The sequence below is a fragment of the Coturnix japonica genome, chromosome 37 (genome assembly GCF_054131305.1).
Source record: "Coturnix japonica strain WE chromosome 37, WE-NBRP24, whole genome shotgun sequence".
NCBI classification, from domain to species: Eukaryota; Metazoa; Chordata; class Aves; order Galliformes; family Phasianidae; genus Coturnix; species Coturnix japonica.
This window is the reverse complement of record NC_140699.1, coordinates 3,715,935-3,735,303: the sequence shown is the minus strand read 5'-3', so window position 1 is coordinate 3,735,303 and position 19,369 is coordinate 3,715,935. Positions and strand designations below refer to the sequence as shown.

The 19,369-nt window shown below is 51.4% G+C and overlaps 1 protein-coding gene and 1 pseudogene across 3 annotated transcripts; one reads left to right on the top strand and one right to left on the bottom strand.

Moving 5' to 3' along the window:
* Positions 1-407: 407 nt before the first annotated feature.
* On the top strand, positions 408-10,330 carry LOC146754966 (man(5)GlcNAc(2)-PP-dolichol translocation protein RFT1-like). 3 transcript variants are annotated; one of them, XM_085526580.1, is made up of 13 exons: positions 1,712-1,825; positions 1,944-2,029; positions 2,139-2,255; positions 2,643-2,832; positions 3,458-3,559; positions 4,004-4,138; positions 4,833-4,911; positions 5,182-5,232; positions 5,970-6,100; positions 7,222-7,366; positions 7,979-8,084; positions 9,160-9,409; positions 9,861-10,330. In XM_085526580.1, the coding sequence occupies exons 1-13, from the start codon at positions 1,763-1,765 to the stop codon at positions 10,023-10,025; spliced, it is 1,620 nt and encodes a 539-aa protein (XP_085382706.1). In that variant the 5' UTR covers positions 1,712-1,762; the 3' UTR covers positions 10,026-10,330. The 3 variants fall into 3 exon arrangements, with proteins under 3 accessions (XP_085382704.1, XP_085382705.1, XP_085382706.1); XM_085526578.1 differs by lacking the exons at positions 1,944-2,029; positions 2,139-2,255; positions 3,458-3,559; ... (3 more) ...; positions 9,160-9,409; positions 9,861-10,330 and having other exon boundaries at positions 408-1,825; positions 5,182-5,904; XM_085526579.1 differs by lacking the exons at positions 1,944-2,029; positions 2,139-2,255; positions 3,458-3,559; ... (3 more) ...; positions 9,160-9,409; positions 9,861-10,330 and having other exon boundaries at positions 656-1,825; positions 7,222-7,241.
* Positions 10,331-12,274: 1,944 nt separating this feature from the next.
* Positions 12,275-18,279, bottom strand: LOC146754965 (maestro heat-like repeat-containing protein family member 7; annotated as a pseudogene).
* Between the last annotated feature and the right edge of the window lie 1,090 nt (positions 18,280-19,369).

Sequence of the window (19,369 nt, the reverse complement as noted above, 5' to 3'; positions counted from 1 at the left end):
CTTTCCTTCAGCAATGCAGGAGCAGCCACCGAGGAGTGTGCTGTGCCCCACAGTTAGCACAGAGCGTGTTCTTCACGTGGGCACACCTTCTGTGTGTAGAACACGGACAGTAACGATGGTGTTAGCAAAGATGAAATGTTCTGTTTTCTCAGTTCAGTTCTGAGCAAATAGCTGATATGTCTTCACTGCACTACCCAGCTGGAACCACCTGATGTCCTGCATTATTAACGTGGTTAAATGGTATTGCGTGTAAGTAAATGTCTTAGCTTGGCCTCTTGCTAACGATGCTAGACTTTGGCTCAGAGGTAAAAAGGGACCAAATGTAAGCCTGGGCTGCAAAACAGCCAGCAGACTGAATGAGTTCACTTTTTATTGGTGAGTCGTCATATGCTTCAAGAAAATGACACGCAAAGCTCATAGCAGCCTCACATGGATTTGGTTGAAAAACCCAGTGTTGCACAGTGAAAAGGGCTGCTCACCCTTTTATCTGTATGGTTTAACAAGGCAAGTCTGATTTTGGGCCTCCCCTGTTGCAAATTACACATTCCACTCTCTGTACCGCTGATCTGATCTCATTGTTAAGCACCACAGTTCTCTCTTTTGTTTTAATAATCACACAAAGGTCTGGAAAACTGCCATAATTCAATAAAAAAGCAAGGCTGACTTCATGGTTTCCTGGCTAGCTCTCTCCTAGGCTGCAGTGAACCTGCATATACCCTTCGGAAACGTTACTGACAACATTACGGGGTTTCGTTCTGTACAATGTAATGTTTGTGAGAGGATGAAGTGATTCAAGTCACAGGCTCGGGGTATGGTGTCACTGCAGTAGTCAGAAGTGGCATTTGTGCCTTGCTGCTCCCATAGGGATGCTGTGGGGCTCTGTTTCTGTTGGAAAGATTTCAGGTTCGCCACAGACAGAGAACAGGTTTTTGCTTTCTGTATTGTGCTTTCAGCATAATTGATCGCATCAGGTTTTGTGTGCGGATGGACAGGAGTTTGCTCCACATCAGACATGGAATGTTAGGAGTATGGTGTGCACGGAGGATGTCAGTGCTGGTTTAGCCTCAGACGTGGGGTCAGAGCCTCTTCTTTGAACCTCTCCACATTCCTCAGGATGCGATGGGAGTGTTCTACCGCTTAGAACAGCCTGAGGTGACTCCTGAAGTGTCTCTTACGATGAACCTTCGGTACTATTGGATTCTCAGAAAAGAGTCTTACATTTTAGGTAGGATGATAAGGCACAGATAAAATGAGGTGGTGAAGTTGTATTGTACGGGCTGCTCCAAAAGTAATGCCTGCCGTTTATTTCCATGGGAACTGCACCGGGTGCAAAGAGCACAACAGCACAGTTGTGTGGAGCAGTGTCAGCTACAAAGCGCCGTGTCTCAGCACTGTCACTACCAGCAGCTCCGTGTTTTGGCCAGCAAAGAACAAGAGCCGAATGCGGCGCTGCTAAAAGCTGCATGGCCAGATCTGGGGCTTTTCTTTCCTGTCCGTGCCCCCAGTGCTGCAATGCACCACATCACTGCGCTCACACGCGCTGCTTGTGCTCCATCCACATTCACAAGTGGAGCTGGACGCCTCTGGCTGCCATTTCCCCGCACACTGAGGCCGTACATTGTATCGCTGCACACCCCGCTGTGTCACCCCGCCGCCACCTGCTGACAGGCACCACACGGGTCGGGTTCAGCTCTGCTGCCGTCCGCCCCCTCGTGACGTCATCGCGGCGCGACGCCGTCCTTCCGGCCGGTCGCTCGGTGTCATGGCGGCCGTCGGTGCTCTCCGTCAGACCGCCCGCCTGGCCTCGTCCAGCGCCCTGCTGCAGGTGCGGGCCGACCCGGGACCCCCGGCCCCGCCTCCTCCCGCTCCTCGCCCTCCTGGGCGGCGCCCGCGGGAGCCGGCCCGGCCCCCCGGCAGCGCTTTCCTCCCCCGTTCCCCCGCAGGTGCTGTTCCGGGCGGTCACCTTCGGGCTGAACGCGCTGACGCTGCGCTACCTGTCCAGGGAGCTCCTCGGCGTCGTCAGCGTGAGGTGACGCCGCTCTGCCCCGGCAATGGGAGCCGCCGGGAACCGCCTCTGGTGGCCGGGTTTCCTTGGCACGGAGCGGGGCCGACCCCGTGTCCCGTCGTGTCTCCCGCAGGCTGACGCTGCTCTATTCCACCGCGGTGTTCCTGGCCAGGGAGGCGTTCCGCAGGGCCTGCTTGAGCGGCGGCGCGGAGCGGAGCTGGGCCGCGACCATCAACCTGCTGTGGCTGACGTGAGAGCGGCTCCGCTTTGCTTTAGAGCTCACTCCTGGTTCCGGCTGGAGGAGGCGGCGGGTCCTGCAGCGGGACCTGCACGAGGCGGCCCGTGTCTGCAGCCCGTGTCTGCACTGCATGCCGTGCATGTTTTCTTCTGCTGACTCCACTGCCGTTGCCTGGAAGGCTCACTGTAACAGTTACATTGGGGCTATCAGACTCATAGCTGCAAGTAGTAGCTCGCACTGACAGGTTTTACACCAAAACTTGTAGCTACAATAGCAATGAGTTTGTCTGATCTCTTTCGACATACGTAAAGTACAGCAGCGTGGGAAATTTGAATCAGATTTTCTCTTGTTCTTTTTTCTGCTGAAGGAAACCTGACTGTTTTTACATTAACTTTTTAGAGTCCCTCTTGGTGTCTTCTGGTCTGTTTTCCTGGGCTTCGTCTGGCTGCACGTACTTGAAGTTCCGGATCCATCCGTGGTTCCTCACTATCAGGCTGGCGTGGTGGCGTTTGGCCTCTCTGCAGTTGTTGAGCTTCTAGGGGAGCCATTCTGGGTTTTAGCCCAGGCTCACCTGTTTGTAAGGCTTAAGGTTAGTAGGGAAGCTGTGAGCATAGGGCTGTGTGGGACGGAGAAACTTCGTGCTGAAAAAGTGACGTAATGGAAATGAAGACCAGATTCCTGAACTGGATCTGTGCATGTTCAGGGGTGCTTAAAAAACAAATGAAGCTATGGGTTGCTTCGTGCTGTACGATGTAGTCATAATGTATTTGTAACGTTAATTTGCTCCTGTTTAAAAAAGGAAGTTAATTTGTTTAGAAGTTACCTCCCTAATGCTCATTAAATGTATAATCACAAGTGTTGCTCAGAGGGAGGCACAGACACCTTCCACACTTCTGCTTTTCACTGTCGGTGTGAGGCTGTGAAATGCAGCAGCTGGGGTCACGATTGTGCCAAGCAGGATTTACTCCCATGTGGGTCCCACACAAGGGAGCGGGGCAGTGTGATGGGGGAAAAGTGCCCTATAAGACTTGAGAATGTGCAGAGATGCTGCAGCGTGAGGTGGTCAATGCAGCAGCAGAACTGTGGTAGCCACACTGACTGTGAATGCCTTACAGGTCCTTTGTGGGTTGTGTGTGTGAAACTGGAGTGCTTTGCCTTCCTGTAGGTGGTTAAGCTGGCAAAAATGAGCGTTGTCTATTTTCTCTTTCTTGAAGGCAATTGCTGAAAGCCTTTCGATAGTGTCAAAATGCACTTTGACACTTATCTTAGTCATCCTTTATCCGCAATGGGGCCTTCACATTTTTTCCTTGGCTCAGGTAAGTTTCCTGTATTCTGTATATAAATTCTTGCTCTGAAATGTTCTTTGCTGCTGTCTGTGACATTTAACCTGCTAGATAACACTGAGGAGGTGAGAGAATGTTCCTCCGAGGTGAGGGTTTAAATGTGAAGGATTTTGGTGATAGACGTTACTTGGCGCGTTGAGCCCAGTCAGTTTAATGGGCACCTTTGTTGTGTGCCTAAAGGTACATTTTGTGAATAAGGTTGTTACGTTGTGTGTGCTTTAGCTGTTCTTGAGGGCAGAGGGCTGTGATGCTGATCTGCTGATTAAAATGAATTTAAATCAACAGTACTCTGTGTGTGGGGAGGGGAGTTACAGTAACGCCTTCAGCTAGGTTCAGAGTTGACAGGAGGAAGAACTGCCTTCACTTCTCACTGAGTTCTCACTCATTCTTTGTTTTTTTCCTTCCTTGTCTTTCCAGCTTTTGTACACCAGTGTTCTGGTGCTGTGCTATGTGGTTTGTTTTGCAAAGTTCTTGGGGTCTCCTGAAGCAACAAAGAAGTCATTTCCGATTACAAGAATGAAAGGCCTGTTACCTAACTGGATGGCGGATAAGGTGGGTCACACAGTTCATTCTTAAGTCTTTGACGAGAGCGCTTTGAAAACTGGAGTTGATGGAGTGACTGAGAGATTATTTCTGCTCCTGGACACCATGGCTGGTTAGGAAGCATGGTTGCATAAAATTCCATTCACAGTTGTTGCATTCAAATCCTTGTCAGAAAACCACAGTGAACCTGGAGCTCTTTGTTTCTGGGCCTCGTTGGCTGCCTCATCTGTTGATTGGAGATGGAACATTTACAGTGTTAAAGGGAGTGAGCTGGTATCAGGTAGAAGAGAATCCAGGGTTGTCTTACAGAGCTGGTACTTCAACTTCTCCTCAGACAGAACGTGGTGGTGCACAGCGTCCTGCAGATACTCAGATCTCTGATGTCCTCCAAAAAGGAAATGGGGCAAAGAAAGAAATGAAAAGGCAAAGATGAGGAAGAGACTGAGAGATTGAGGACATGAAGGCAGTTCTGTCTTGTGAGGCTTGCAGGAGTGCTTTGAAGAGCACTGAAAGATGTACAGTACTGTGAGGGGCAGAGTTATATTGGTCTGCTAAACAACTTTTCCCCCCTCTCTGGTTACTGTTGAGTGATTTACTCTGTAGAAAACTTATGCAGTTCCTTTGTGTATCTGCAAAGATGGTGATTTTCCACAAGGGAGAAAGTCAGCCAGACCAGGGTGACGCTGCTTCTTTGATTTTGCAGGCTTTCCTTAACTGGAAGGAAGCATGGCTGACTTGGAGCTTCTTCAAACAGTCCTTCCTGAAGCAGATTTTGACAGAGGGTGAGGCTCGATGTGTGGGAATGCTGGGGGAAGGAAAGTGGATACAGGTCACAAAATGGACAAGGAGCCTGGGAAGGCTGGGAGGGGATGGTGGTCAGAGCGGCACCAGCAGGTGTTGGCAACCCAGGTGCAGTTACGGAAGGTTTGTGGAGGATCAGAACTGTACCGTCCTGCTGGACATGTCTCTGGAATGCGTCCTGTTAGCAGGGCCTGGACACACACGGGGAGAGATGTGGGGGTTTGTCCTTACTTCTGTGTTTTCAACTTCAGGTGAGCGATACGTGATGACTTTTCTGAATGTGATAAACTTTGGCGATCGGGGTGAGTGTGGCGATGCTGTGCAACAATGACATCATTTTCTAGTTGCTCCTTTTTGTCTGCTTCTGAAAATACTGAAAATATTAGAAACCATTTGAAAATAACATGAAAATGTTGGAGGATTTCAGTGGCGCTGGGACGTTGAGGTGCATTTCAGAGAATGATGGGTAAATGGTTATTAAATATAACACACACCAAAAAACAAGAAACAAAACCAGAGCAACTTGTTTGAGGGTCGTGGATTTAAGGAATGCTTCTCCCTTGGATCAAAACTTGGCAGTTGTGCCTCTTCTGCTGTGCGTCTTGTTTCTGTTTTAAAAACTTGGAAGGAGGCAGCATAGTATCTGATACATTGCAGTTCCTTCTCTTCATTTTCTTGGCCCTGTTGTCTTCCTTTGCAGTCTGTTAGCTGTTACAGCAGGAACACTGTTGTTTGTAGCATCACATCTCCAACTGAATGTGCTCCATAAAAGCAGTGTCCTTACAGAGTAATGAATGGCAGCAGCAGTTCAGGTGACAGCACTGGCTGTGCCACAGGCTGATTCTCTTGCATCTGGATCTTTTATCTTCCTCTGTAGTAAGAACTGAAGGGGCTGCCTGGGGGTGTCTGGGGCTATTGCTAGATTTGCTCTAATGCTGCATTAAGTTCCACTGGTTCTCTCTTTGTTTATCAGAAATGTGGAATAGGAATTTGTGCCAGAAAAAAAGTGACAGCTTGTTGGTGTGTTTTGTTTGTGAAGGTGTGTATGATATCGTGAATAATCTCGGGTCGCTGGTGGCCAGGTTCATCTTTTTGCCTATTGAAGAGAGTTTTTATGTCTTTTTCGCTCAAGTATTGGAAAGAGGGAAGAATGTAAAGGATCAGAAGCAGGTACGTTTGTTAGTATTGGTTCCACATGAAATGCTTACCTTCTGTTGGAGATCAATTGTATCAGGAGTGTGACTGACGTGTGTTTAAATTACTGAGTGTAAAGATATTTGGAAAGAAACTTGAAGTGGAGACCATGCCGAAGGAGTCTGGACAAAAAGCAAATGGATAAAAAGGTAGCGAAGTAGGAGTTACGAGGTGCAATGACATAATGCTGCATTGTCTGGTAATTGAAGTTAAAATCCTCTACTCCAACAGCATGGTGCTTGTGCACCATGTCTGTGCAGCTGTGCTGAGGCAATTACTGTAGGTTCAATCTCTTTCCAGCAAATAAGTGGCACTTGACAATATTTGACTGACTTGAAAATACAACAGGCTGGTAAGCATTGAGAGCTTCAGAGGGTGCCCTTTCCAGAGGAAGACAGCTGTGTTTTGGCTGAGCTTTGGGATTGTTTGCGCAGTAACGATGGTTACATGAAGGAGAGGTTTCTGTATGCTCTAGAAGAAATTCTTGGTCAGATAGGAAGGTCCCAGTCAGCCAAGTGTCGTGTCTCACGTTAATGGTAGGCTGACAGAGGTATACCTGTGTGTGTGTTTGACGTGGAGTGTTCATGGTGTGTTTGTGTGTGGGCTTATCCCGTGACCTGGCAGGAGGTTTGACTCCTCATGAGGGGTGTGGGCAGCTGCATCTTACCATGTACAGAACTCACAAGTGGCTCCTTATGCTGTGGCGAAACTTGTAGTCCAGTGTAACAATGAAGACGTGGCCCTTTTGGTGATTCAGGCTGTGGCCCTGGGCAAATGCTGTGCTTTTCTTTGCTATTTACTGGCTGCTGTTTGCCCCTTTCCTTAAGCCCTGAAACAGAGCTGTCAATGGCTGATCTTTGTTGAGAGTTCTGCATATAATACGGAAGAGAATAAGAATACCTGAGCACAGCTGGAAGCCAGGACCAAGTGTGTAGGTGTGTCAATACCAAAAAATAGTCTTGGCTGTGCCTTGCATTGTGCCAGTGGACTTTTTCCCCCTGGAACAGTTTCTCTTGGTGACAGCAGCAGTTGTGCTGGTTCTAGTTCGTGTAATTGACTGCTGGGTTTTGTTGTTTTGTTTCTGTTTTTTTCTCCAGGATGATGTTGCTATGGCTTCGAATGTGTTTGAACTGCTGTTGAAGCTGGTGCTTCTGATTGGCCTTACCATTGCTGTTTTTGGATGTGCCTTTTCTCAGCTGGCTCTGGATATTTATGGAGGTTCAATGCTCAGTTCTGGAACAGGTAAAAAGCTTTAGCTGTGTTTTTTGTTTCTCAGCTCTGTTCTGAGCTCTTGGCTCGGTCAGCTTTCTGTCTGAAAAAAATCAGCTCAGGTTAAAAGGAGCTTCAAGTAGCCTCATTCTGGTAGAATTATTTGATTGCTTTGCCCTCCTGTAGATGCATGCATTTAGAATATTCCAACTGTAGCACCACAGCTCCCAAAGTTACCTGCAGGGATGCTTGCAGAGGCTGGAATGTAGCCCAGCAGTAGTTTTAACAATATTAGGAGGTTTACAAGGAAGGAAGGATAAAGCATTGGCTTTTCCTGACTTGTGTCATGTGTACCAGCTTATGGCCCAATAAATACAACCACCACTTTTGTGGAGGAGATCTTGTCTGTTACATTAATAGCTGCTGCCGCCTTGTACTTTGTGTTTGGGTTCCCCTTGCTTTGTTTATTCTGTTTGTCATCTTGTCAAGATGTCCAGACCAGAAGCTTCTCGAAGGGACACAGAAGTTGCTGTTATCATCGGTGATAATGTTACAGCTTCTGTTGTGGAGTATGAAACTGTGGCTTTATAAAAGAAATAATGATCTCTTTATCCTTGTAATGCTGCTGTCTTTATTTTGTTGTAGGTCCCGATCTTCTCCGGTGCTACTCGTTGTATGTCCTATTTCTTGCTGTCAATGGAGTAACAGAATGTTTCACGTTTGCTTCGATGTGCAAAGAAGAAGTGGACAGGTGAGGAGTACCCCCAGTGCATCTGTGTGTGATTTGCATGGAGTTAAGCATGCAAATGGGGAACAATTGTTCTGCTTGGATATTCGCTTGGAAATGCTTTTCTGTTACTGAGAAGGCAGTTTCTTTTTGCAGTCATTTTAAGGACTGTGTGCAGACCTCGATGTGAAAGCTTTAGTTTAAACCTTTGGGTAAAAAGGATCCGAACTGACAAGGTTATTAGCTTTTAATACACAGCAAACTGGGAAAGTAATTTAATGTGAAGTCTTATTTTCTGTACATGTACGTGAATAGAAGCTTCAGTTTTTAAGGTGGACTGTTATGTTAAACTCCTTAAAGTCTTGCAGCTGTTAAAACTTCTCAGTCACAGTTTCTATAGATCACATTTGGGATGACATGAGTTCAGTGGTTTATCGGCCTTGAGGAGAGCTCTGGACAAGATGACTTCCTGTGATGTTTTGCAGCCTGGATGTTTTCTTGGTTCTCTGTTGTGGTGTGTTGGCACTGCAACCTGATGGCTGCCATCGGACTTGTTTCACTTCCGTGGCTGTTGTCTATTACAGCTCTGTTCCAAATTAATTAGGCCTTTATTTTTTTTAGGTCATTAATTAAAAGAGATCCTCTTTTAGCAGTTTAGCAATTGAGCAATTCTTTTTAGATGTGCAAGGACTGCTTTTGTCCCCCTTTCCAAGTGTGATCTTCTCTTTAAAGCCACTGTTTGGAGCAGGACTAAGTGTCACCCTATTGAGCGTTATTGTTCTTCAGTACCGAATAGAGAAGGAAAAAGTCCTCAGTGTTTGATACTGCTAATTATTGTTAGTAGGTTTTCTGAAGTGAATGCACAGGTGAATAGTAGGATAGAATTTCCTTCACTTAAAGTAGTTGTTGGTTTAGTTTACTCAACGTATTTTTCATTCTTGTGCTGCATTTCTTTTCTCAGCCTTGCCGGCTGTTAGCAGATGACAGGAGTTGTTGCTCCCATGTTTTAGAAAGCGAATGGATTTTTATCTTCTGAAAATGAGTTTAGTAATTAAATAGTGCAACTGCATATGTTGTTTATATTGTTTCTTCTTCCTAGGTACAATTTTGTTATGCTGGCCTTGTCCTTCGTGTTCCTGTGCATCTCTTATTTCTTGACCCGCTGGCACGGAAGTGTTGGCTTCATCCTTGCCAACTGCTTTAATATGGGTATTCGCATTGCTCACAGCATCCAGTACATCTATGAGTACTTCAAGGAAAGCTCCTACAGACCTTTGACAGGCTTGCTTCCCTCACCGTTTTTAATACTCGCTTATGTCATAAGTGGAGGAATTACTGTTTATTCAGAGGTAAGTATCTGCCTCGGGATGTTCCTTTCACTACGGAGGTTTGTCAGATGGCTTCATTACCAGAAGGAAAGAAATATTATCAACAGGAAAGGCTTACAACCATAGCCTTGGAGATTTCCATTACATCTTGCAAGGCTGCGTATAGATCTATTAAAAATGAAACAAAGACATGCAATTATATTGATCTTCAGATGTGTGCCTGCTTGCCTTCTCCAGGTGGCAGAGAACTGTGTACCTAATGAGTCAGACAGTTCTGCTGGCCATCTGTATATCCACATTCTTAGTTCTTGGTAATTGATGGTGATAGTGCAAAGAAATGGTCACTAAAGATTCGGTTAAAAAAATAAAAAAGCAGTGCAGGGGGAATAAAACAACAACATCTATCATGTATGTAGCTGGCCTACCTTGTGCCAACTGGTTTTCCTTCAGTTGCTGGTTTCCTTTGTTTTAGGCATTCTTCTGCTGCGATAAGGGTTGGATGTCAAGGCTGATTCACATCAGCATTGGGGCGCTGTGCTTTGCAGCTACCACCATTACCATGTTCTGCACAGAGACCAAGCTGGTCCACTTTGTCAGAAGCCAGTTCCTCTCCCAGTATATGAAGAAAGGAACATGAAATGCTCGTGGGCAGAATAATTCTTGTTCGTGGCTGCAGTTATGGAGGGTTGTATTCTTTGCACGGGTCTGCCTGGATAAAGGTTTCCACATGAGTTTGTTGGAAGTATTGATAGTGACAGTATAAGTGGTTGCTGACTAAACTACTCTGTACAGTGAAAGAGAGCCGAGTAATTTTCTCTTCATGCATCATTCGTTCTTAGCTTTTCTTCCAACAGCCTCGTTGGTGATGAAGGTCTGTAGTGCACCTGCCTGACATGAACTGATGGCCAGAATTAATGTGGGGAGCTCCCATTCTTACTGGTAGGGAGATGCTGCATATGTGATGGTGATGAAGGTGATGAAGGTCTGTAGTGCACCTGCCTGACATGAACTGATGGCCAGAATTAATGTGGGGAGCTCCCATTCTTACTGGTAGGGAGACATATATGAAGGCATTGTATGGCTTACGTCTTAATTAACATGTAATTAAGAATACCCTTATTGAGGATGGTGGGCTGTTGAAAAAGTTAGCAAAGAAATGGTTTGATGTTGAAAAACAAAAACCAGAACCAAAACCTGAAGCAAACACTGGAGCGAGGACCAAGCACGAAACCAGTACCAAAGTGGAACGTAATGCAGCGCAGAAAAACCTGAGTTATCGGTGCCCTGAAGTGAGAAGCATTAAACAGACAGTTCTGGTACTTGCAGGGAAGCTACTGGAATATGCAGCATGTCCAAGTCCAAGCTGGCTGTGTGAGTTTACTTCTGTCAGCATCATTCATGTAAGGAGAGAATCGATTAGCTTGTCAGAAATGCTCTGAAGCTTTTCTCTAGACAGAAGTGTGGTGGGTTTTTGAGCAGTGCCGAACAACAGCTGTGAATTACAGTCACGTCCAAGTTCCAGAAGGTAGAGTTAAATATCATTGACTTCACTGCTGTTCTGTTCCTACCTGAGGTGATCAGTGCAGTTATGAGCAGATTTGTCTCGCCTTTCTGCAAAGTGGAACGTTGTGTATGTTGAATGAGATTTCCTTCTGGGTTTGTGCGTGTTGGATCTCTTGCTGCTTTTTCTTACAACGAGGTTTTTCATCTGGTTGCTCCTTTTTGTGTTTGTTATAAACCTTTGTGTTGATTTAATTTATTGAAAATGTCAATGCTCAGAAGCAATAAAGCATTGAATTTTGTTTCCTAAGGGCGCCATGTCGTATTGCTGGTCTAAGATGTGACTTCAGAGCATACGAGCAGCACGTTGTAACAACCAGCATTCCCTTCACATGGTTTGAGTGGAGCAGGAAATGCCGAGTGTGCTGAGACGTACAGCATGAAGACTTCACTGTCATCACATAGCAAACTCCACAGGTCCTGAGACAGCTCTAGAAGCATCTTCACTTCCAATGGCAGTGAGGAGTTGGTACCAATGGACAGAGCTGACGGGGTGAAATGCTTTCTGGTATCACTGTGGTACCGTTAGAAATGTTTGGTTCTGTTAGAAATGTTTTCTTAACTGTCGCCTCCAAATCCGGCGACAAGTCAAGGCTGCGTGTGAAAGTACCGTGCCTCCGCACATGGGGAACAGATGAGACTCACACACAGTGCGTAATGCCAAAAGAACAATTTTATGCCTTGCAACAAATAGTATATACCGGTACATGTGACCGCCCCCATCAGGTACTTGTGACCTCCCTGACTCCAGCCCAGGTGCACCCAACAGCTTTGTCTCAAGTGATGCACGGTCATAGTTTACAAATCCTGATGAGCGGGCTGAAAGGAAGTGATCACACTATGATACAGGAACATCCCCTTCACCCGAGATTTCTGTCCAGGTTTTGTCTTCTCCAATTTAGAAAAGGCTCATTGGTAGGCTAACAGCATTGTAACCAGCATTACTAACACATCAAATGCCTATTCCCATAGATTCCAGCATTGGTAACATTAGATCCTATTTGATTCACATCCGATTTATTAATAAAATAGAAGCACACTGGATAATAACCTGGATAATGCCTAATAATTGCAGTTCCTGAGACTGCATTGGAAATGCTAGAAATTCTCCCATTATGTCGCTCCGCTGTTATCTGCAGTATAACAGGTTACAAAGCAGCACACGGGCCCAGTCACTATGAAAACTGGATACTAGGGCCAGTCCTAACGACTCCCATTTACTTTCCAAAAGCACAATTTGTGCGGGCGATGGGGCAAAGGGAAGTGATGTGCCCGAGGAGTGGGGCTGAGCAGCAGGCAGGAGATGCTGGGAGCTTTGCAGGGCGCTCAGCTGTCTGCCCGGGAGGAGCGCCACCTCCTCCATGTGCCACGGAGCCTGGTGGAGAGCTGCCCAATGGCTCCTTGTGGATGTGGCCCCGTTTCCTTCAGGATCTTCAGGGCCAAGGAAGCGACAGCTGGACTGGGGTCATGCTTCATTCCCTGAAGGCCTGCGATAAGAGGAACAGAGAGGCATGATGACCCAGCTCTCCCCTCTGGCAGGAGGGAGCGAGGGACAGGCATGTCACCTGCTGGCTGCCCCAACATCCCACTCCCTGGCTTACTTTGGTAGATGTGCTCTCTGTCAGCCCGCTGCTCATCCCTCATGTGCCGCCCTAAGAGCCCTGCGAACACAAAGCCCCGTCAGCGACCCCCGCTGTTCCGTGGGTGCAGCATGGAGGGCCGGGGATGGGGGAAGCTCAGCCTCGTGGCTCACCGATGAACCTCACGGCCTCCAGTCGCAGGGTTTCCTGCAGGCTCTGCAGGTAGAGCAGGCAGTCGCCCAGGTAGTCCTGCGCTGCACTCTGTCTCCTCCTCTTGGTCAGCTGAAGAGGGAAGAATGTGAGGTCAGTGCAGGCTGGTCCCGACCCTGTCCTGGGGTGTGGGAATGGGCATACTGTTGCGCATACACACCATGCAGTTGCTGATCTGCCAGAACTGCTCTGTCTGCACCAGGTGCTCCAGCTTCCTCCAGCGCAGGAACCGTGCAGCACCAAGGAGGGCTTTCTGGGAGGCCTGCCAAAGAGCTGAGATAGCACCGCAGCCCGAGCAGCCGCAGAGCCCGTGTCCCCAGAGCCCCTCTGCAGGGAGGATGCAGCAGCAGGGGCTGATGCTGCTGTGGGCTGCAATACTCTTGATGTGTGGGGGGCACCACGGGAGCAGCATCACCCTCCCCCAGATGAACCTGATTCCCACCTTGGACACGTTCTCTTCCTCATCGTGCAGGTGTAGATACAGCAGGACCAGGTTCCTGCACACCGTCTTCTGCATCTTCCTCTTTTCTTGGCCCTCCACAAAGCTCAGCGTTTTGAGGAAGAAGTCGATGGAGAGCTGACGCACCGTGCCGGACTCCTGTGGAGGAGGAAGGAAGGACATCTGTGTCAGCAGCTCCAAGTCCATGGCAAGCAGGGACAGCACCACCAGTGAAGTGGGGGCAAAATCTCCGAGCTGAGAGGATGCAGATCTTGAGGATGCCCTCAGAACTGCTCCAAAGTGTGCAAGCTCTGCCCAGCGGAAAGTCTGCCCAGGACCACGCAGTGCCTGAACCTGGTGAGCGGCCAGGAAAGTCCCCTGGTGCGCTGTCACAAGGCAGCAGGCATGGGCACGCTGGGCTGGCAGCCACATCCCTCGTGTGCTGGACTCCCTATCATCCTTACATCGTTAAGCAGAGCTGGGAGCTTGCCGGCCAGCTCCAGAGCCATGACGCTGAGCTTAACCTCCTTCAGGAGGTGCAGCAGGTTGCTGAATATTGGTAGGGCCGTGGCACGGATGTCACTATCTGCATCCTGCAGCTGCTCCATGATGCACGGCAGGAAGATGATCATTGTCCTTGCCTGTGGGGAAAAACACCCCATCCTTTAGGTACGGCAGCAAGCGTAATGAGGGCAAGGCTACTCCAGTACCAGCCCTGAATAGCAGGCAGTGATGGGGTGGGCAGAGCGCACCAGCTCCTCACTGCCTGAAGAGTTGCCGAGTTGTACATGGCCCCGCTACAGCCCCATGGCAGGCCCAGCCCAACCTGTGGCATTCCTGGCCACCCCTGCTCACCGTGTCCTGCCTCTTGCTGAGCTGCAGGATGCCCCTGAGCACCAGCTGCTGCATGCCCACCCTCTTGCTCTGCAGATAGTGGGCAAAGATTCCTATGATGCGGTGCAGCTCTTTGCTGAGGTCCATGCATTCCAGCATCTGCAACAACACACGTGGCTCTTAGTGCTGGATCTAACAGTCAGCTTGGGGAAAGACAGCAGGCCCCGAGGGAGGCAGCAGGGCTCGTGCTGCCAGTGGCCTTGCAGCCTCCAGTGTTCTCTGCTTCTGCAGCTGTTGCTCACCTCAACGAGGAAGACCATGGCCACCATATCCCAGGAGTAGAAGTTGGTGCTGAGCAGCTCAACCAGCTGCTGGAAGATGGGGTCACGCAGAGCAGCAGGCAGTTCCCTCATCACCCTGCAGGGATAAGAAGGCACCGTGAGCCCTGAACCAGGCAGACGCAGCTCTGGCTGTGCAGCCCTCTTGCCACTGCTGCAGGGGCCACAGGCTCTGGTGCTGTGGCTGCAGTTTGGCTGAGAACTGGGGACCCCCGTGACACCACAAGGAAGGGCTCCCACCTGGCCACCACCTGCACACCCTGGAGGTGGGTCACAGTGCTGAGAAGCGCGTCCCAGCCCCCCTGCTCCTGGATGGCCTCCATCTGCTTCTGGAGGCCCACGCTGCAGAGCAGCACCTTCAAGGACTGCACCGCGGACCTGCAGGTGGAGAAGGGTGCGAGTCACATCAGGAGCCCCAGCACCGGGTCCCTGGGTGCAGCAGGGGGACGGGGATGTGGCACCTTATGGGAGTGAGCTGGTGCTGCTGTTGCCCCTCCCAGAAGATTTCCACCTCCTGCAGCGTCAGCTCCGTGGTGAAGGACACTTGCAGGAGAAGGGCTGGGAAGAGCTGGGGGAAGATGGCTTCAGCCTCCTTGAGGACCAGAGGCAGCTGGAGTATCTCTGGTAGGATCCTTGCTGCCTGAAGAAAGCACCCGGATATGATTCTTGCCCTGTCCCCTGGGTTTCCACCCCGTCTCTAGAAGTGTAGGGATGGAGATAGGGAGGGGGGGGGAGGGAGACCCCCAGAGCCCCAGGCAGGTCTATGGATGCATCCCAGGGCAGGAAGAAGGCTCGGGGGTGGACAGGGAAGGGGAGTGGGGACTCAGCTGGGGTTCAGCTGGGTGAATGAGGAACTCACGGCCAGGGCAAGGACACGTGGCCTCTCCTTGATGAATGGGGAGGTGTGCTGCAGAGTGTGGTTTATGAGCACTTGGAACACCTCCTGCAGCACCGTCTTCACGGTTGAAGACTCCGAGAGCATTTCCCTCCACATGGTGACAGCAACTCTGCAGGTCCCCAGGGCTGTCAGCGTGGCTGCTCCTGCCTGGCTGACGGCCGTGGGGTGGGGAGGGGGGGGGAGAGGAGCCCTGAGGGCTGTGGCCCCATACCTGGAGCAGGTGAGAGAGCAGACCAGCAGGCTGCTGACCATCTCCTTTGGGAATTTGCTGGCCAGCACAAGCAAGGCCCTGCTCAGGCTTTCAAGAGCTGGCTTGGCTTTGATGGAAGGCAGGCTGCTGTGGATCGCCTTCACAATCTTTTGCACCTGGAGGGGGGGAGCATGGGTGAGAATGGGATGGCACCAGAGCAGGGCCCTGCTGCCATCCCCACTGCTGCCTGCTGGCCAAGCGCAGTGCCAGGGATGGAGCAGAGCCCCCAGGGCTGGAGCAGAGGCAGCAGCAGGTTCCCACCTGCTGTGGAGGGAAGCGAGCCTCTCCTGCAAGCACATCCACCATGTGGGCAGCCAGCTGGGTGCTGTGGAGGCTCGGTGCTTTCATGCTCTCAATGGCTGTGAGTAAAATGTTGACCTTTTCAGGGTACAGGAGGTATTTCAGAAGGACCTGTGGGAGGGAGGAGAGGAGGGATGACTTATCCTCTGCTTGGCTGCTCAGCTGTGCAGGTGTCCCAGGAGAACTGGGAGCAGAGGCTGTGCTGGGTGATGCCAGGGATATGAAGCGTGAGGGCCCCAAAGGCACCAGGGCTGCTCGGGGACAGTGCGTGCACTCTTCCTGACACTGCAGGCCTGGGTTCTCCTGTGGGCTCAGGGTTTGCTCTTTGTACCTCGAAGATATTTCTGGCTCTGTCCTCACGGGAAACCTCCTGGTGGAGCGAAGTTTGGCTGTCCCAGAGCTGTGGTACTGTGCGCTCCTCCGGTTGCCATGGCAGTCCTGGACAGGAGCACACACGGTGTCAGTGAGGGGTCTGGGCATCTGGAGGGACCTAGCCCAACACAACTCCTCTCACTTGGGGCAGCGATGAAGATGAAAAGCTGATGAACAGCATTAATCGCCTCATCTCTGGTCCTGTCATCCGTGGAAGTGCAGGACAGGATGAGGTGTCCGACCAGCTTTTCCAGCACGGGGTAGCGTTGGTTCTCCTGGCACTTGTGCTGGAACACCGCGGTTCCAACGAAGCAGGTGCACAGCTGGGGAGAGAGGCAGCACGGCTGAGTGGGCAGCAGGGCCCAGCCCAGGCTCTGTGCAAGCCTGGACACAGGTGGGCTCTGGCTGGGGAGCCAGGATGTGGTCCCAGAGCTGAGCGCGCCGGGACTCCCTACCTCAGGCAAGACGCAGGTGTTGCTGAAGGCGAGCAGCCTGGCAATGCACACCACAGCCCTCTCCTCCACGGCCGCCAGCTGGCACGTGGTGAAGGGCAGCAGGAGCTGTGGAGAGAAAAGTTGCTGTTGTGCCCACAGCACGGGGCACTCGTCCTTCCCCTTGCTCCCCAGCTGCAGCGGGGTGGGTGGTTGCGTCCCTGTCCTGCTGCAGCCCTGCCATCTTCCCGCTGCTCCCCACCCATCCCTCTAACACCACACGGGCTAGTTTTGGGCCAGCAACCCCTGCCCGCAGCAGGCCCTGGGGGGACCTCGTGTGGATCCCTCCTTTGTGGCCTTGAACCATCCCCACAAACCCCAGCGTTGCCACATCCAAACCTCCATGATGTTCTGCAGCTCCACGAGGACAAAGCGGCCAGCGCTGCTCACCAGCACCTGCAGCAGGTGGTGCAGGGCTTCCATGGTCTGCAAAGGAGGACAGGGGTCAGGGCGGCCTGCCCTGCTGCGTCCTGCTGGCAGCAGAGGGGCATCCCGGGTGCTGGTGCCCAGGAAGCGTCCCCAGGGCTCAGCTGATGCGCACCTCCACGTAGAGTGCCGCATCCAGGTCCGCGTCGTCCTCGTAGCAAGGGAGGTGGAGGACGCTGCCGAGGCAGGCACGCAGGAGACCGTTCTTCTCCTCTGGAAGCAGCCATGCTCCACTGCGAGGGGAGAGAGGGCAGAGGTGTGATGCTCCGCTCAGCACCCTGTGCCCTGCAGCCTGTCCCGCTCAGGGCCCCGGCTGGGACCGATGCCTCCACGCTGGCAAAGCCGTGCTGGGGCGGTACCTCATGGCGGCGATGGTGCTCATGGCCTGCTGCCGGAGCTCCGTGTCCAGGTGCTCGGCGGGCTCCTCCTGCAGCAGCGCCTGTGGGCACAGCAGGATGGGATGGGATGGGATGGGATGGGATGGGATGGGATGGGATGGGATGGGATGGGATGGGATGGGATGGGATGGGATGGGATGGGATGGTGCAGTGTGCCCTGCTTGGTGTGCAGAGCCCAAGCACCCCATCCAGGCCCCCAGTCCTGGCCCTCGTTCAGGGCTCCCCAGTGATCCTGCAGTGGAAGGGCTGTGCCCTCAGCCCAGCCCTGCAGTGCTCCATTACCTCAATGCACAGCACCACCTTCAGCACGTAGTCACACAGCTGGCTGTGGACCACGCTGTCCGTGATGGCAGCTGTGCAGGCAGTGCGGACGCAGGCCAGAAAGCGCAGCTTCTGTTCCTGTGTCTGAGACAGGAGGGGAGTTACAGGGGTTGGCATCGGGAGACCCCGGCACCCTCTGGGCACAGCCGGGCAGGGGCAGCCATGGAAGCACAGAGTGCACACTACCTGCGGTCTGCATGCACAGCAGGCGTCGATGTAGCTCAGGGGATCCACGTCCCTGAGGTGACACGACGGAGGCAAAAGGATCCTCAGCTGAGCCCACGGGCCCCTGCTGGGGCTGCACCCCATGCACCTCGCCGGGCCCCTGCGGGGCCGTGGGGGTGCGGGATGCTCCGTGCCTCTCTGGCCAAGCCTCTCGAACTCGGAGTGGGGGTCTCTGCTCCATCTCGCAGCGAGGAACAGCGGCGAATGAGCCTCGTGTTCCAGCTCTGCCTCCTGGTGGTCAAAGCCCATTGTAACGGGGCTGTGATCTCAGCCCGTTCCATCCGCCTCCACATAGAACTCCTCCTCTTGCCCTGGGCTCGCCCCAGAGCCCCACAGCCGTCCCTGTCCTTGGGCAGGTTCGGTCTGGAAGGAGCCCTTGTATTCACTGTGTGTGTTTGCCACAGCTGCAGTGTTGGGATCCGGGAGTCCTTCTTCAGTCCATCCCCGCATCCCCCCCTGTCAAATTAAACCATGTTCTGGTCTCCATTGGGACGGAGTTGATTTTCCCTTCTTGGCATCTGGTGCTCTGTTTCGGCTTTAGGAGAAAAACAGTGTTGGTAACGCAGCAGTGTTTCTAGCTGTTGCTGAGCTAGATGGGATGGGATGGGATGGGATGGGATGCGATGGGATGGGATGGGATGGGATGGGATGGGATGGGATGGGATGGGATGGGATGGGATGGTGCAGTGTGCCCTGCTTGGTGTGCAGAGCCCAAGCACCCCATCCAGGCCCCCAGTCCTAGCCCTCGTTCAGGGCTCCCCAGTGACCCTGCAGTGGAAGGGCTGTGCCCTCAGCCCAGCCCTGCAGTGCTCCATCCCTGCAGGCATTCAAAGGCAGGCTGGATGTGGCTCTGGGCAGCCTGGTCTGGTGGTTGGCGACCCTGCACATAGCAGGGGGTTGGAACTGGATGATCTTTGAGATGCTTTTCAACCCAGGCCATTCTATGACTGTACAGTTCCATACTGGAACAAAGATAAAATGCTAACTATGTAAAACATGGAGTCAAACCTGTGTGATTTGTCCACACCAGGAGGTGATTAGAAAACAATCTGTAAGCTACAAAGCTGCTTGCATGAAAGGAAAAGAAAATGTATAAAAATGTATGAGGGAAAATTGTATCGCATTGAGATTTCCAGTTTTTACTCTTTGCAGATCTAACTAGCTGCTGGAAGAATCCTGTACGCCATGTTCACACCATTTTCAATGAGCTGGATGAGTCTGTTGTTGGCATTTTAATACCACTGACCAGGCAGGCAATATGTATGGAGTATTTGGCTCTCTCTACAGTCATGAATGTTTGAGTATCTTCAACATGTGGCTCATTGCTTCCATTTAGGCT

What these genes read in the sequence shown, in the direction of transcription:
- LOC146754966 (XM_085526580.1), top strand. Translation starts at nt 1,763, where the DNA reads ATGGCGGCCGTCGGTGCTCTCCGTCAGACCGCCCGCCTGGCCTCGTCC. An exon ending in ATCAACCTGCTGTGGCTGAC is followed by an intron (nt 2,256 to 2,642) that starts GTGAGAGCGGCT and finishes TTAACTTTTTAG; the next exon opens with AGTCCCTCTTGGTGTCTTCT. An exon ending in ACATTTTTTCCTTGGCTCAG is followed by an intron (nt 3,560 to 4,003) that starts GTAAGTTTCCTG and finishes TTGTCTTTCCAG; the next exon opens with CTTTTGTACACCAGTGTTCT.